Source organism: Aedes aegypti, chromosome 3 (assembly GCF_002204515.2).
Source record: "Aedes aegypti strain LVP_AGWG chromosome 3, AaegL5.0 Primary Assembly, whole genome shotgun sequence".
Lineage (NCBI taxonomy): Eukaryota > Metazoa > Arthropoda > Insecta > Diptera > Culicidae > Aedes > Aedes aegypti.
Genome location: NC_035109.1, coordinates 170,432,337 through 170,450,274, shown reverse-complemented (window position 1 = coordinate 170,450,274; position 17,938 = coordinate 170,432,337). Strand labels below are relative to the sequence as shown.

The window sequence follows — 17,938 nt, the reverse complement described above, 5'->3', positions numbered from 1 at the left end:
CCTCAGCTTGGTCATGCTGAATAGCTGCGCGTTTATCGCTACGGCTATCTGGGCCCCCCATGTATAATTTTAAATAAATAGAATAGGCCGAAACATGTATAATTTTAAATAAATAGAAATGTGTGGACTTTGCGTGATTCTTATTCCGGACGCTTCCTTACTTTTGCCTCATATTTCGGACGCTTCGATTTGAATTCCGGACAGGTCAAACAAATCATAAATAGAAAAGTCAAATCATCAAATGAAATTGTTAAACCACTAGAGAGACGCCTAAGGAAGTTTGACATTATACATTCTCATAGATATCTATGAGAAATGCTTATTAAAACGAGCCTTGAAAGTTAGAACTTTTGAACGGCAAAAATTGAAACATTTCGTCTGAAATGTTTCCCATACAAAGTAGAGTGTCCGGAATTTGAAGCTGTCCGTAATATGAATCAAAACGATACTCTCAATAGAAGGTAAGATTTATAATAGAGAGCATAGTTACAAACAGTCGTGATCTGTGTTGCGACCCCACTAGCACTTTTTTTAGATTTACATACATAAGACGGGTTGATGAAGCTAAGAAGTACTCCATTGAAGAGTTAGTTTTTATCTGTTAATCATAGTATGATAAACGGTTGATAAAGTAAGTTGACAATGATAAGTTTCCACATCATTAGAGAGTTAGTTATCGAACGTACTGCTAGAACTAGTGTTAGTCTGTTATCTCAACAAAGATCTAATTGTCTTACAATGCGGCAGAGACGACGAAAGCCGATTGAGTGGAGCGGGATTGGAGGCAGTCGATGAGGACGAACTTTGGTTGTTCATCCAGCTGCCGTTACTGTTTCGCGGGGGCTCAGTTGGTTCCATTTTTGGTATAGGTCTCGGGGCACTGCCCGGCGGAGGAGGAAACATACTGCCCAATTGTGACGGGTCTAATCGACGAAACGTAAAGGGCCAATATTAACACAAGATACGTGAAACAACAAAATGGAAAAGCTTAATCTCTAAATAGTGGGAAAGCAATTATCTCTGTACCTGGAACTTGTTGGTGCATTCCCATGCCACCGTAGCCCGCCCCTGGCACCATTGCCGGGTGGTGTTGTATCGTTCCAATTTCATTGCCATCAATGTCCATTGATCCCGGCACAACCGAACCCGGGGTGTACTCATCTTTGATTAAACGACTCGGCCCAGTCTGCAGTGTTAATCCTGATAGATCTGCGAAGAGTTCAACGATTGATGTAAATGCTGCTCAGTACTCGAGAGTCAAAATCAAGGATCCTACCAATTCCGGGGGACACCACCCGCTCATAATGGTACGGGTTGACGCAAACCGAGTCGCATTTGAGATCGAACGCGAACTGACAGTACTTGACGTGCTTCAGTTCGTTTTTGTGGAGATCTGGCCAGCGCCATATGCGGGCATAAATCACATGAGGGAAACCTTTGCGCCCTGCCACCTAGTAATGGGGGTACTTTTACAGTGAATTCTTCTTACGACGGAAAGTAACATGAACCATTACCTGCAATCGACCATCGAGGGTCCGTTGGATCGTGACGCACTTGCTGGGGTGCGCTCCGTTTGTGGTGATGGCCGTGATTAGTGAGTCCAGCTCGTCTCGTTTCTCCTTCAGCTTCTTCACCAGAGATTCGATGGCCCGTTTGGCGAAGCCTTCGCTTTCCCCACCTTGCCGGTGACACATCAGCGAATGGACAATGCTGAGACAGGCATCGGCACTGGTTGGAGCGGTGCTCGGCATCGAGGACATGTCGCGGACAACTGAATTGTGGGAAAGTAGAGAAGAACATGTCATTAATAATGGAAATTAGGGACATCAACGACAATGGTTATATAGAACGGAAAGAATCTATCGATTTGAACTTGCAAGGAAAACACAGTTTGAATTTCGATGTCGCCTATCATATACACATTTCATGGTTCTTAAAAAAGCTGACTAACACTTTTGAAATAAATCCAAAATTGCATCTTCCAAGAATTCTATCAAAAATTTAGCCAAGAATCTCGTCAAGAACTTAACAAAAATCTAGACAAGAATACCTAGACGACCTCGCTTTTTATATGTCCTTCAAAGATCTTGCCATGAATTCAAGAAAAATCTTATAAGAAATTTGTTGGGGACAGGGATTGAATCCTGAGAAAATTGAGAGAATCTCTCACGTATCGCTCTCTGTAACTATCATAACATGCTGCACATTATGAGAGACTGTTTATCGTATACTGCTACAAGTTTGATCAGATTGGGGGGATAGTAGTGCATGATAAAACCCCTCTAAACATGCTCCAAGCCTGGGGGACACTGTTGTTATTGGAAGTTCGTGGATTGTTTATCGTGCCAGTTAAGAAAAACCCCTATCCCCACCGGTAAACAAGCGAGAAAAATGGATTTTATCATCGCTCTCTCGTTGGGGCTCTCGCTCGCTGCTTCCATTTATCAGACTTGTTACACCTTGCGATACAATGACGATCGTGGACCGCAACAGATGGGATGTTTTTCTTTGCTTGCTTTGATCGTGCTTCATTCTCAAATGAGAGCGAATTCTGCAACGCCTGGTTGGGGATGATTGGAAGAGTTCGCTCTAAATATGTAAAAATCCATACAAACTCTCATCGGAGGCCTTATAAAAATAGATCAAGAGCTACTAGAACTAGTACAGTAAGGACCCAATTTTGTCAGCCCCTCGATGAATTTAAGACTGACAAAATGGGGAACCTGCCAAAATTGGGTCATTTCATTTTGTTCCTGTTTTTCAAATTTTGATGAGTTACAGGGTTACATGGAATTTTAAGAGGGCGATGGACATGGGCGTAGCCGGGTTTTTTTATCAGGGGCTCTCCCCTTCCCCTCATATTGGTAATATCGATTTTTAACAATCAATAAAAGGCATTGCCATTGCTCCCTCTGGCTACGCCCATGCGTGTATGACATGAAGCATCATAATCAAATTAAAGTAAACGTGGTAAAACATGACAAAAAAAAAATTTGACGAAATTTATATAGGCTGACAAAATCGGCTCAAAAAGCTGACAAAATCGGGGGTAGACAAAATCGGGGGCAAACAAAATCGGGGGCTGACAAAATCGGGTCAGTACTGTATAACATTTTCCGTAATCTTGATCTAGTTACATAAAATATCCAGCCAACCAAAATGTACGTACAGTGAGTCACAGTGAAAATCGTCCACCTTGAACATTACCAGAAAAGTAATTCGTACAATTCATGTATAAAACAAGAATTCAAATTCAATGGCTCGTTACGTTAGTTCGGCAAGGGTCTTGACAATTGTACGCAATTCAAGTCATTGAATATCGTAAGAAGAAATTTAGCTCTAAATTTATTAAAATAATCAATAACAAGGTCACAGTGAAAATCGTCCACCCTGTCGTTATGCATGATTTTTGGTGTAATATTATACAGTTTTCATTCATATCATTTCTTTAAGTCGCGCACACACATAGGGTAAAAGCACCGGTTTTGGCCAGCCTAAGAGAAAATGCAAATAAAAAATAAATGGGAAGCCGTATTTATACTACAAATATGTCAAATGTAAGCTTTCAATCCATATTATGTGTGCAAAATATCAAAACTGAGCTAAAACCATTTTTCCGCTTTCAAAATCCCGTTGGTCAATATAGGCCAACGGAACCAGTTTCAGCCAGAGATTTAACTTCGCTTCATAATTTGGCCAATTGCATTGATTTCTCATGTGAGTGGCCAAATTAGGTGTATGGGAGTTAAAATGATAAGGAAAATGAATTGTTTTTCTTATGTTTTGAATCAATTTGGAAGAGTTAATCAATGTAGCTCTATCATATGAATATAATCTACTGAACACAAAAGGTTTCATGCTGATTGGCTATGTAAAACGGTGTATAATCCACTATGGCTACAACTGGCGTATGGCCAAAACCGGTGCTTGTACCCTACATACATTCAAGCACGATCTGCTATGCAAGAATAAGAAAGGTTCGTTTTTTTGGAGTATTTCCATTAAAATGGCACGAAATAAACAGACATCGTCAGATATAAGAAAACTTGTGATAAAACTACACAAAAATGGCAAAAATCAACTGAAAATCACCAAACTTGTTGTAAAAGGACATACTACAGTGTGTATTATAATAAACCACTGCAAAATTGACCATTGAGGTAAAAACAAACCCAAAACATCGTTGAAGAAAATTTTCAATGAAGCGATTGAGTGTTAGCTTCCTCGCCAGGTTAATGCTGATCCCAAGATAAGTGCACCGAAACTCGCAATTGAAGCAAAAAAGTATCTCAGAAAGCAGGTATCTCAAAAAAAAATATCTCATAAAGCCAGAAACTGTGCGTAGAGTGCTTCGAAAACGTAACGTTTCATGGCCGAGTTGCAAGTCGGAAGACGTTTATATCACCGAAGTACGTGAAATGTCGTATGGAGTTTTCAGAAACACACGTTGGAAAGGATTTCAACTTCTGGAAGTACTTCCTATTCACAGATAAGAGCAAGTTAAGTATTTTCGGATCTGACGGCATGGTTATGGTTTGGCGGAAACCGAATGAAGACCTGAAATTGAAAAATCGTTGTGAAACTGCTAAGCATGGTAGTAGTTCCGTGGTGGTTTGAGGCATCATGCCAGCATCTGATGTTAGTAACTTGCACTTTATCGACGGGATCATGGCTCAAAACGTCTATCTTGATTCACTGAAGAAGAATTTAAAGCCTAGCGTAAAAAAATGGCTTTTAATTTACCTATCTACCTTATCTCTAAAAAATGGGCATTACATCTACCAGGATAGAAATCTGAAACATACAGCGGCAAATCCGAAAGCTTGGTTAAAAAAAAATACATATCAATCATCAATCTGCCAAGGCAATCTCCAAATCTTGACGTTATCGAGAACTTGTGGCATCAGTTGGACGTTTAAATCAGCAAACATAAAAAAATGAGCAGACACAGTTTGAAAAGTGCGCTTACTATTGAATGGAATAACATCGCTAAAATTTTAACTGCGAAACTTGTGCGATCTATGCCAAATCGTTTTGAAGAACAAAGGCTTACCTACTCGATACTAGTTTACCTGAAAAATTGATATCGGTGGACGATTTTCACTGTGACTTATATTTGAGGTTTAAATTTACTTTATTATTTTTCAATTCCGTTTTGTTTTTAATATTTATAAAAACAGTGCCACAATTAAGTAATGGAAATATGCAAATAATTGTATGAATTAGAAAACCACAGCTTTTTATTTACAGTAATAACAGAACTTTGAAACAAAAATATGAGGGTGGACGATTTTCACTGTGACTCACTGTATAACGAAATCATCTGGAAGCTTTGTATGTGCAACATTTCACTTATAAGATGTCGTGAAAAGGCCTTCTACTTACAAAAGTGGAGGCGATATACGTACATATATTACGTGATGAATAATAGCGTACAATGCGAGTGTATAAATTTTCTACCGAACTAATCTGTGATCTTATGCGACTTAACTTATGATAACAAATGTTGATTTGACAGCTGCTACGGATTGTTTCGACTTACTTTGTACGAGTGTACGGGACGAAACAAAATGCACAAATGAACTCAGAAAAAAAGCGTTTTATGCGAGGAAACTCATCAATCTGACGATGTCATCTACCGTGTTTTGTGGGATTGATGTAAATTGTATGAATAAACGAGTAATCACGTAATAAGAACTTTCATCCGACTTCTGGTTGTCTGGGTATTGACCTTATTAGGTAAAAGAGTTTGGATGGAAATGTGAAATGACAAAAATTTTAGTTTTACAAATGTTCCAAATTCTTATTAAAATTTACAAAATAAAATACATTGGTGATATAAAAGACACAAAACTTTGAAAAGATTAAAAATTTGCTAAAATAAAGGATTTTTTACGTAAATGTTAACTTTTCTGTTTGAAAAAATAGTGGGCAATATCTTGAAATTTTGGAAGTACAATAAAAATTTCCAAGTTTGGTGCTCAACTAGACCTACTACTGAAAAGTGCGATGGAAAAAATACGTATGTTTTCACGTAAGAATGACATTTGGATTGTTTTGAGTGTAATTCTGAATAGCTGTCGCCTGAATGATGTAAAATTTGTGAAGATTCCAACAAACATTTTCCCTACATAGTAATTGAACAAAACGGTGTAGCATTTTGTCATACAGTTTTTGTTGGAAAATTATAGAAAATCAGATATTTAGACGCGCTGCTTGCACGTAAAGTTTTGAGGATATATGTGAAGAATGTAGATTTATTTTTAAATAGATTTAGAAATAACGTTTTAAGGCCGCACGGGACGTCATCATAATCACCCTATCCATTTCAAAAAGCAAATTTCAAGAACCACTCCATATATCGATGCGAAAAATGTATCACTATGATTCTATATATGTAGTGCACAACCCGATACATTTTCAGCTTCATCGGTTCACTAAAACTCGAGATTTGCTTCCGCAAAGTTTTGATGATAATTGTTAGAGTGAGACGAAAGATAGGGAAAATAACACGGTCTCCCGTGTCCCCTTAATTCTTCTCAGTTTTTCTCAATCGATCAAGAGTTTAATCAATCAATCAATCATTGCTGTCATTGCAATCAGCAATACTGTTAGAAATGTCGGTACTAAACAATCCGTTGGTGCTAAGCCAGCATGTAAACTTTGAGTGTTAAAAATGTTATGTAAGCTTCCGTGTGTACTGCTGAACTCATTTTTGAAATCGTACAGCATTATAAAATAGTTTTTTGCTCATAAAACCGTTTATTGTTGACAAACGTTCTTATTTCAAGCAAAATTGCATACATTTAGGCGTTTTATGCAGATTTACAAAGTTTAATTTTGCAATAAAATCATGATATACACGAGTTGTAAGAATTTTGACATCATTTTCAGATTCAGGAAACCCAAATTTAGTAGATAGGAAAATTTTACATTCTTAAATATGCTTTATTATATAGTGATCAATTTCGCCCCAACGTGTCATTTCCAATTTATGATAATAAAACTAATTTTATGAAATGTTAAATTTTATTTCATAAAAAATTGATTACATAAACTGATAGAGATCAATGAAGTACTGATTTTACTTACTGATTTGAGGAGCTCAAACGCAAAGGAGTGTAAGTAACATTTTCGTTGGTTTTGAGTTAAGTTGAGGAAATTCTACTGTTTCACACGATATTTTAACAATATTTTCACTGGATTTTTCAGCTTTATTGAAAAAATAACATAGTTCTTAGAAGGCTGGCCTGTTTTTATGACTTCCATACAATTTGTATAGAATGAAAGATTTTTTTTAAAAAACAGTAGATATTCTTAAAACTAAGTTTTTGTCACTAGAACCCCACCCCTTTGCATCTAACCCCCTCATTCTTATGCCAGTCGTTACCACAAGACTACCAGACGCGAATGACATTAGTTAAAACCTCTATAATAAATAATAATAATCACAAGACCAAGGAAGCTTTACGTCTTTACAGGGCTGGTAACCTTGAAAATAGGAAATTGGAGACCTTTTGCCAGAAAAAAAGACATAGAACAAATCAAAAAGACCAAACAGGAACGAAAAAACAAAACCTAATTAGATCCAGGAGATAAGAGTTTGATTCTTCATAGCATCAGAGCAGAAATTACTCTAAGATCAAAGACTTTTTTTTAGAATGCTTCGTGCCATTACAAGTAGGTGTTTTTCATGATTTTCTCTTGCAATTTCATCAGAATTTTTTTCAGGTATTTGCCCAAATGTTCAGATATTACTCTGGAAAGACTTTGTTAATTGATTTTATCCCAAGGAATTTCTCTACGAATTTTGTTTGAGATACCTTAAGAATTCAGTCTGGATTTTCCAAGAAGAACCACAGAACAAATAATTCTTCAAGGATTGCTTCGGAAATTATCGGAATTTCTCCAACAAATTTTTGAGAAATTTTTCAATACAGTCATAACTTCTTCTAGAGTTTTTTCCAATGATTCATTCATCGATTTCCCTAGGACATCCTCTAAGATTCCCGGTCAGAACGTCTATTGAAATTCAATTACTAACTTCACCAGAAATTTTTATGGACTTCCTTTAAATTTGTCTTTTAGGATTTATATGAGATTTTAAGGCAAAGTAGCCCGTCATTTGCTTTGGTAGCTATGTTGACATTGCAGCTCGCATATTCAAAGTGATAAAACTCAGTCCGCATAGTTCATATTAATTCGGAAAAGTATAACTATATGCGCTAACATGCAGAAAGTATGCTGATACTATTTCAGATGCTTCAGTGCACTATCAATCGATTTTCATCAATTCGAAATTGTGACATGATTCAATGACGGCCTACTTCGCATCAACAAGAGATTTCTATAAAGATACCTTCACATTTGCTCCAGAGATTTGTTCTAAGATTTCTACAGAAATTTATCCAGTAATTCTTTAAGATTTTCTCATGTAAGTATTGACAGTTTTTTTTCAGGAATTCTTCCAGGAATGTCTCCAGGGAAATGCCAAGGAAATTTTTCTGAACAACAAATCCGTGAGATGTTTCTAAAAAATATTAGAGTACCCTTGATAAAACTTGCGTAAGTATTAAAGTCAAATAGTTCCTAGACTCTTGAGAAAATTTTAGAAGATTTCCTAGAATTTCTGAGAAAATTTTTAAGAAATGTTAGGTAAAACTGCAGAAGTGATACTTGGATGGAATGCTCTAAAATTCCTAGGAAAAATAGATTTGTTCGAATTTTTGATTTTTGAGATAAAATACAGATGAATTCTTGAAGAAATTCACATGATCAGGAGGAGGAATTCCGGCAGCTACACTCTGAAATAAACCATTGTGGATTTCCTCGGAAGAAATTCTGTACCAATCTTTGGAAGATCTCCTAGAGTAACAACTGAAGGATTTGGTTGAAGGATTAGTGAAAAATATTTGGCAGAAATTCTAGTATAGTATTGGAAAACAAACAACAACATAATACCTGAGGACTTACAGGTAGTAGCTTTGGAGTTCTCAATTTCCTAAAGCAAATTATGGAGAAATTCTTCTAAGCATCCTTTGAAAAATCTCTAGACGCATGGGAGAATTGATAGAAAAATCTCTAGAAGAATTTTTGAAGAGATCCCTGTAGAAGACCCTGAAAATAAAATCATTTTGATAATTCCTGAAGCTCTTCCTCGGGGAATCTGAGACGAAATTCTTGAAGAGCCTCTTGAACCTGTTATAGCCTCTGAAGGTTTCTTCGGAGCCTGTACAATTTTGAGGAGTCAATACAAGCAATGAGGAAAAAAGATACTTTAGAGACCATTTTAGTTAAAATATACTTTGGAGACCTTCTACTAAAAATTGGGTTTTTTAGAGACTTGCAATAAAATAGAGACCAAGTCTCTAAAAAGCAACCTACTACCAAACATGTTTTTTTTTCGAATCGTTCATTGCATCAACTTTTGTTGTCATTCATATTAAACCTTTTAAAATCAATTTTATTGAACGATTTTTTTTTGTATGGTATTCAGTTGGAGCTGCCTGACAGCTTAACTTGTCAAGGCTGAACCCTCGGTCTGGCTTTTGCCAAGTTTCCCCTCTACCAGGACCAATACTCAGACGGCCTAGGCTATGGTGCCCACATGAACACTGTTTTTTATTAGTATTGTGACGTGGTAGTTTTTGAAAAGTACCCATATTCCCTTGCTTCTGAGAAAAGGAAGCATTGTGAAAATCAGCAGCTCCATCAGAATTTGTTTGAAATAGTAGTGTAGTAGTGTCATTACTAATACTGTTTAGTCGAAATGGTTTTGAATAATTTGTCATTCAAGTGCTATTCTGATTACTCCTGTCTTTTACGTTAGATTAGAGTCTTAAATGTCAATTGTCGTCAAGTTTTAACAAAATTAGGCTGTTTAGTAGTAGTTCTAGTTAATTTAATTTGTTGTTGTTAAAAGTATTTATTGGTCATTACGTTCATATATCCTTGAAGAAAAAAGTCGCTTTCCTTGTCTGTTCCACAATTTTTCGAAACTAGCAAGTGTACCCTAATGATCGATCTCAGCGTCTTACTTTCCACAGTCATTTTATAGTGAATATTGAAAAGTAAAGTTACCTTAGGCTTCTATTACAGTCTCCTACATGATTCACTTTTCGATGGCAAATGCAATGCTTCACAACGCCTACTTTCTACTTGTAAATTTTGCGAAAATGGAGCTGGAATTAGATTATTTATACCGCTGTTACAAAAGAGGTATTTCTTATTATGGCAATGTAAAAACCATATTAAAATAAGATTGTCGCCACTTATTTCTACTCAGTGAATCTACTAGTCATTTTCCTAAGAGGTCCTATGTATTCCCTACGTCGTATATGATAACGATGTATCTAGCTAGCTAATAGTAAGAGTGGCTACAGATCATTCTGGTTAGCAAAAGGCAAACTGAACGTCACCAATAGTATTAATGTCCACTTCGAATAGATTAATTATTTGAAATGGGCATCAATTCTATCAATGACGCAGAATGTCCGTTGGATCACATCCGAGATATTATTGCGTCTATGCCATATGAATTATGACGCGGCCTTAAGCAAAAAGTGCCACAATGTGATACCACCACTACAGGTTACGCCTTTGGTTTCCATCATATGGGCTAATGGATTATGCCCTCCCATCGCGGCAAGGTCGCATAACCAAGGGGAGGGAATTTTATTGAACAAATTTGACAAAAATAGACCAAACTGCTTGCTTTTACAACCAGTGAAGTTGTTCTAGTTCCCTCATCTATTTCTAGATAACAAATTGATACATTGTAAAATTCTGCGAAATGGCCCGGCTAATCGCAAAAGTTTTCAGGAGAAACTGAAAATGTTTGAAAAATGTTTCATCGCGCAGAAACTCCATCAAATATTTCACTGGAATTTCTACAAAAAATCTGCAAAAAAAAAAAACTTTCAAAATATCGTCATGATGTATGATGCTACAAAATATCAGCAGGTATTTGATAATATAATTTTTTAGAAATGAACTAAGAACTACTTATAGAAATTTTTACGGCAATTCTGAATCAGCCATGATTTTCTAGAGAGTGTGGTGTAGGAGTTCTATAGGAATTGCTCGCTCTGAAAATCGTCAAGAGACTCAGCAATGCTTTGATTGATCAAGCACATTCAGAAGTCATTATGACGATGTAACTGGTATTAGATTAATCCATTGCTTCATGCAAAGATTCTTCAACAATCTTCTGATAATTCTCTATTGATGTTCCAGAAACTTTTCATAAATTACTTCCAGGAACGCTCACGGCAATTAGTCCCAAAACACACACAGGATTGGCCGCAGCTACGATGAAGAAACCATCCATTGATTCAGTCAGAAATGCCATAGAGGATTGCTCTATTTGCTTTTCTAGTGTTTAAAGAAGTATTACAGTAAGTTTCTCGAATACCAATGAAAAATGTTTATCGTGTCTTATATCCTCCATAAGAATGGACACTTGCTTTTGCCGGGGCGAGCGACGAGGGCAGGATCAAACATGTCGCGCGTCGGTCTCGTAAGTGAAAAAATGGCGTGATCGATGAGTTCGGTTGAAGAAAGTGAAAAAGTGCCGCGATCGGTTAGTTCTGTTTGATCTTTCGACCTTGACACTTGCTTTTCCCGGGGCAAGCGACGAGGGCAGGATCAAACATGTCGCGCGTCGGTCTCGTAAGTGAAAAAGTGGCGTGATCGATGAGTTCGGTTGAAGAAAGTGAAAAAGTGCCGCGATCGGTTAGTTCTGTTTGATCCTTCGACCTTGACGCTTGCTCCTGGGCAGTGCGTCAAGAAAGCCCGAACAGTTTTTTTTATTCTTTTTGGGTCGCGCGCTTATTTTTTTATCCTGAGTGCTTTTTTATAGCCGAGTAAACGAGTGAAGCCGAAAGTGGATTGTGGCTGCTCAGTCAAGGATAACGGATCAATTGGTGAGCTCGTTTCATGCTACTATTTCTAATCTATAAAATATGTATGACTGCACATTCAATCGTTACAATGGTGGGATGTAAATATGATTTTTCAACAAACTATGGATGGTTCGTCACTGTGAGTGTCGACACAAACTCTGATTCATGATTTATTTATGTTTAACATTTTTTTTCAGAACACCTCTTATATACCTTTATTTTTGTAATTAAAAAAACTTTGAATGGTTCGACACTACAAGTGTAGACTTGCGAAAGGTTCACTTTATTCAACAAACTTTGGATGGTTCGCCACTGTAAGTGTCGGCATAAGAATAAGAGTGTTCTATGATGTCCCAACCAATCGAGTTTTTTGTTTCTTTTCAAATGAGTAAAATATAATAACACATGCTTTCGTCCTGACAGCTGTAGGAATGTTACATTTCGGTATTTGTTCAACAAACTTTGAATGGTTCGTCACCTCAAGTGTCGGCATAATTTTCCTCTACATAAAAATTGTTCATATCAAATGAAAATATTATATTTACGTATAAGCATGTATATATCTCACAAATCATTGTTTATCATGGTCTAATCGCTTATCAAAGTGAATCCTATGACCCAACGATCCTCCCCATTAACAAACATCCCTCCCAGTAACCTTTGTGGAGATGCAGAGGCAAACACGGTCTCCAAAAAGCAAAGGTTACACACTAACATTCCTTCCCCCAATCCCACCTGACTGCAAGGACGTGGCCGGCGCCGTTATTGACCCTGTATAAATAGAGGCACTGAATTATGCACACTGAAGAAGATTATGGCCAATCCCAGCCGAACTTCTAGTTGATTCTTTGTGCATTTTCACTGACTTCGGTCAATCACGGAATAGCAACCATTGATATGTGTAGTCAGTCTAAGCTAAGCTAAGCTAAGCTTATATCCTCCATAAGAATAGCTGTGTTCAACGAGCTGCTCGAACTTGGTTGCAACCACTTGCGAGTCAGCTTTTGGTGTTCATTGAGCCACTCCAACCTACTTCAAGTCGCTCGGGTTTGTGTTCATTGAGCCGAGTCCAACCAACTCCGAGTCGCTCGAAACAGGTTGGAAGCTAGAGTCCGAGCTAGTTCAACCAGCTCGCAGTAGCTCGTGTTTTTGACGTTTAAAAACGTAAACATTCAGAAAAAAAGCAAAATTCCAAAGCGATACGGATTGTTAAGTGCGCGAATTTTTTTTCACGTGGAATTCCGGTAAATTAGTAAAAAGAGTAAAAAGAGCGTTCATTGAGAAAGCAGCTTGGAGTTGCTCGAAGTAGCTTTGACAGTTATTTGTTGACAAAAAATACGAGCTAGTACAACCAACCCCGAGCAAGTTCGATCAAAGTCATTGAACACAGCTAATGATTACGACGTTGGTCGAGTTTGTATGTATATTGAACAGATGATAAGTAATTTATTTTTCTAGCTTTCTGCTGATTTTTTTTTGTCGGATCCTACCCAGGTCTGTCCTCCCCACTTCCCGCGTCACTGGAGCCAAATAGCGTCATAATAAATGATTACACTGCGAAACACGTTTTTGTCTCAAGCATCAACTTACCGCTATTTACTATATTAAGGGTTGCTGAGTCCATCGCCGTTTTCAGAAAAATCATAGCACGTCAAATTTTCGAGATATTGCCAGTTGAAAATGCAGAATTTGACCATTTCAGCCAAATTGCATGCAAGTTTGCCAGCTTGTATGGCAATTTATTTGCTTAATAGGGTCCTAAAGCCCTGTCTCAATTTTAGTACCAAACGCTTAAGTTTAGGGCAGAAACTAAAGTGGCCAGACGTCCCGGATTGTGCGGGACAGTCCCGGATTTGAGTAACCTGTCCCGCATCACCAAGCGTCCCGGATTGAAGAGATAACCAAAATTAATGGAATTTCTAGTTAAAATATGAACCGGATGGCTTTCTCCATGTACCAACAAAACTGTAGTCAAGATCCTAACAGCATTCACAGACATTTATTCTTATTCTAACATAATTTATGTTGGAATCTTTACAAAATATTATTTGAACTCTAATATGAATCTAAACACAATTCTGGTAAAATCAGAATTTACACAGTATACACGAGTAAAAATTTCCACAAAATTTCTGACACAGTCTCTTAAAAATACTCACAGGATTCGAAACAGCATTTATAAATTTGAGGCGCATGATTTGGTACAGAATCTTCTCATGGCACTGTTCAAAATCTTCCAATAATTTTCTTTTGTTTTACAAAATATTTTTCCAATTCCTGCATTTTGCCATCATGTCTGAACTCTGAGATTGTTTTAAGCAAATTAACTCACCGAATATAGCTCAGAATCATTCTAGATTAGAAATATGTCTTGGAATGTTTTCATCCAAAATCTTGAAAGGATTCAGTTCGAAATGCTATTATTTTTTGCTTGAATATCTTTGAAATTTATTCGAAAAGCTTACAAAAAAAAACTCCATGAGAAATCTAGTTCGAAAATACCGCGTGATTCAGATCTAAATTTAAACTTGTTTTGATATTTTTATCGGTTGAATGATTAAAATTATTCCACGACAGTTTGAGAAAATTTCACTAGAATATGTGTTACTTTGAGCAAAAGAGCAATAAGTTAGCAAATTTCTTAGAAATAACTACCTTAAAACTATCATGAAAAAAATCTAATCTTTTTCATAGATTTTTTTTATATTGATTTATAAAACTATTAATAAAAAATGTGTACTATTTAATAATTCGCACACAAATTTTCATAAGTTTACCAAATGTGTCCCGCACTGAGGCTTAACATATCTGGTCACTTTAGCAGAAACACATGTTTACTCAATTTTTAATTGATTTTCATTGGTTTATGTGCAAAAAACGTTTTCTTATGATTTTGTCACACCTTTTGGTTTAAACTCAAATGTTGGGTATATTTTGTTTTCCGTGTCCCTTTCGAAATGTCAGATATGAACAACCCCAGTGTTCAAACTATATGCCCTGTGGCATTTTTGTCGAAAAAGTTAATGTCAAACAAGATCACAAGTGTCAATGTTCATATTAGAAACCATTTTTAAAATTGAAGTTTAAAAATGTTATAGCCGTTATTTGAGCTGGAAAACTTGCTAAAGTAGTTGCAATAACATGCTCTTTCGTATTATTAAATAAAAACAAGAATTCATTAAACATTCTAGGCCCCAATTTGTCACAGAATTCAAACTTCAAGTTTAAAAAAAATAATTACCAACAAAGTTCATAATATTTTCGATGGTAAAATGTTATTTTTTGTTGGTTAAGGAAAGTATTGTATTTTGCCATATAAGACAAACGAAGAATTTTATATGAAGACAGCAAACATGTTGAAAAAATCGATTTGAACAAAATTTTGTCATATAACTAAATTACCTATATCTAAATTGAAAGTTCAAGCCCTACTTTGCATTCTTGGTGGATTATATCACAAAAAGTTTTATAAATCATACCTAAAATTTAATATAAACTTTAATAAAACCAGTGTTTTATACAACTATGGCAACCTGTAGCTAAAAATTGTGACATGCTGGAACATTTCTGAAAACGGCATCAGATTCAGTGACCCAAAATCTACTAGAGACACATAATTTGATCCTTGAGACACGCAAAAATGTCATTTTTGTTACGCTGTGTTATTATACAAATTATGTCAAATTGCTTCATGCCATGCTCCCTTAGTCAATGAGTCGTTTGTGATTCTTTAAATTTTACGTAAAGAAGGGTGTACAGGAACAGGAAGTACCAAGTACATGTACAGCCTAAGCTAGAGCATCATGATAAAAATATGTTTATGGTACTTACTTTCCTGCGTCGGGGGGAGGCCCGCCCCGTAGAGGTGAGCGCCGCCCGAGAGGCCCACCATCCTCTCGAAATCCTGGGTCAAGCCCAGGTTACTTTTGGTATCCACTTTGAGGCCTTGCTTGATTCCGCTCCGCTCCGGGTGTTACACAAGATCCAGTTTACTACACGTTTTCCTTGATGCAAAGAAGGTTTCGACTGGTCACAGCTAAAGTGGTGCCCTCATTAAACACATTAAACAACAGCTCGAGAACCGAAACCGAAAAAACGACCTCTTGCAGCGATCAAGATCCGCTTAACTAGCACAAAACACACACACAAGGCTTATGTGAGCAGAACGAAAAATGCTTTCTTCGCGGAAAGAAACTTTCCTTTAAAACACTTTTAACTTGTTTTTCTCTGCAGCAGCACAAAAGTGTTATTGTTTATAGACTTGGCCCTTCAACAACACACAATAATAACCATTATGACCACTTCTGGATCCAGTAGAAAAGGTCGTTCCAAGGCAGAACCGAAACAGGCGGACAAGGAACACTTTTGTGCATTTAATAATGACTTAATTTTCTTCCTTCTTCACCACTTCCCGGTCAATGCACAAAGCATAACGATGCCATGCCCTTATTCAATATTTACTGCGCTCTCAATGTTTAGCACTGCTTCTAGGGAAAGTACCACTGGGCAAAATACTTTCCTCCCATGATTAGTAGTAGTAGGCTGAGCCTTCCACAATGTTTTCCGATTGATTTTTCTCCGCGATGACAATCGGAATCACTGAACTTCCAACACGCCGAAATTAGTCCGAACTTGGCTCACTTTTCACCACCGCTCAACGCAATAATTCGCGGCAAATTCCGGCGAAAACTTACTTTATTACTTCGATGCACTAGGTATACTTCCTTTGCTCGTACCCTGGACGATAGGATTTTTAAAATGGCGAATCGCTCCGTTCGTATACTGCTTTTTATGCCTTTCCTCACTGCTTCGCGGGGAGATCTCCTGCTGCTGCTGTTCGCTGGCGTCCGTCATCCGCACCCAAAACACTTCGCGAAGAAACCAAACCAAAGCAAGACGCGTGCTGTCATACGAAATGTAAATATCACAGTAGCTGTGATGTTAAAGTCACCAAAATAGCTTTCACGGTAGTTTGCGAATACCCTTTAATGGGTAAAAATTCACCCATTTCCGCTAGAAGTGCCTCTCCACATTTAAAGAGTAAACACGGTTTACTCTTTAACGGGTAAAAGCGGTTTCTGTCAATGAATGGGTATTTTTTTACCCTTTTTGTAAATCTCTCTCACGGCATAAAAAGGGTAAAAATTTACCCTTTTTGGCATAAATAGGGTAAAAAATTACCCTTTTTGCGATTAATAGATATAAATAATTATAACCTCAAATTATAACTTATGAAATAAATAAATATTTGAATTAAAATAATAGTTTTTATTAATACAATTAATCGTTTTATACGCTTGATAAATGTATAAAGATATTTATACTGTTTCTGCACCAACAGTTACTTCCTTTCGATGGTCGCTGGTAGTAGATCATGTCAGCTACAGGCACGGTGGCAGGAACAACGAGACAACCTGAAAATTATGCGTATTTCAAGATTATTATCAGTTAATATGTATAAAGGTGTTTAAGTTCACAACTTACCACTTCATTGTTTCCTTTCATCGGTAAACGTTGTATAAAAAAGTAAAACCTACAAACAATTAACTACAATTTCATTAATTTTGCATGCGTAGACTGCGTCGCACAGCTGCTTCAAATTACTATAAATGATTCCCAACTATTTTTCACCCATAAATGGGTTTTTAAACACCCATTTTTAAACTACAGTTGCTGTACTGTAATGGGTATTTATTTACCCTTTTTACATTTCTGAATTTACCCGCTTTCTGACAGATATTGATGCTATTCCAAAATGAGTATTTTTTTACCCATTAAAGGGTATTTGCAAACAACCGTGTTGGTGAGCGAATTTGACGGATAGCGCCGACAATTTTTGTCGCATAGGATTCATCGAATGTAGCGCGGTTGTTGCACCATGGCCAGATTCATTTCCCGAGCGCGTGCACGGAAAGAAATAACAATTGTGATTTAAAAAAACAGTAGCGGAAAATCAACTGATGATCATTGTCGTTCTACTATTATCAAACATTTTAATAAAAATAAAATGCTTTTAGAAGTGCGCAGCAATGCTA

At 36.8% G+C, this 17,938-nt stretch overlaps 1 protein-coding gene across 3 annotated transcripts in view; it reads right to left on the bottom strand.

Annotated features, from left to right (window-relative positions):
- LOC5578896 (mothers against decapentaplegic homolog 4) overlaps positions 1-16,777 on the bottom strand; it is a 29,776-nt gene extending 12,999 nt beyond the window's left edge. The window contains exons 1-5 of one of the 3 annotated variants that reach the window (XM_021854627.1): positions 15,735-16,777; positions 1,515-1,771; positions 1,277-1,451; positions 1,027-1,209; positions 738-923 (exon numbers count right to left, since the gene is read on the bottom strand). In XM_021854627.1, the coding sequence (XP_021710319.1) occupies positions 738-923; positions 1,027-1,209; positions 1,277-1,451; positions 1,515-1,771; positions 15,735-15,795 (862 nt within the window). In that variant the 5' untranslated portion in view covers positions 15,796-16,777. The remainder of the gene's footprint in view (positions 1-737; positions 924-1,026; positions 1,210-1,276; positions 1,452-1,514; positions 1,772-15,734) is intronic. The other 2 variants (XM_021854626.1, XM_021854628.1) reach the window with 2 other exon arrangements.
- Positions 16,778-17,938: the final 1,161 nt, after the last annotated feature.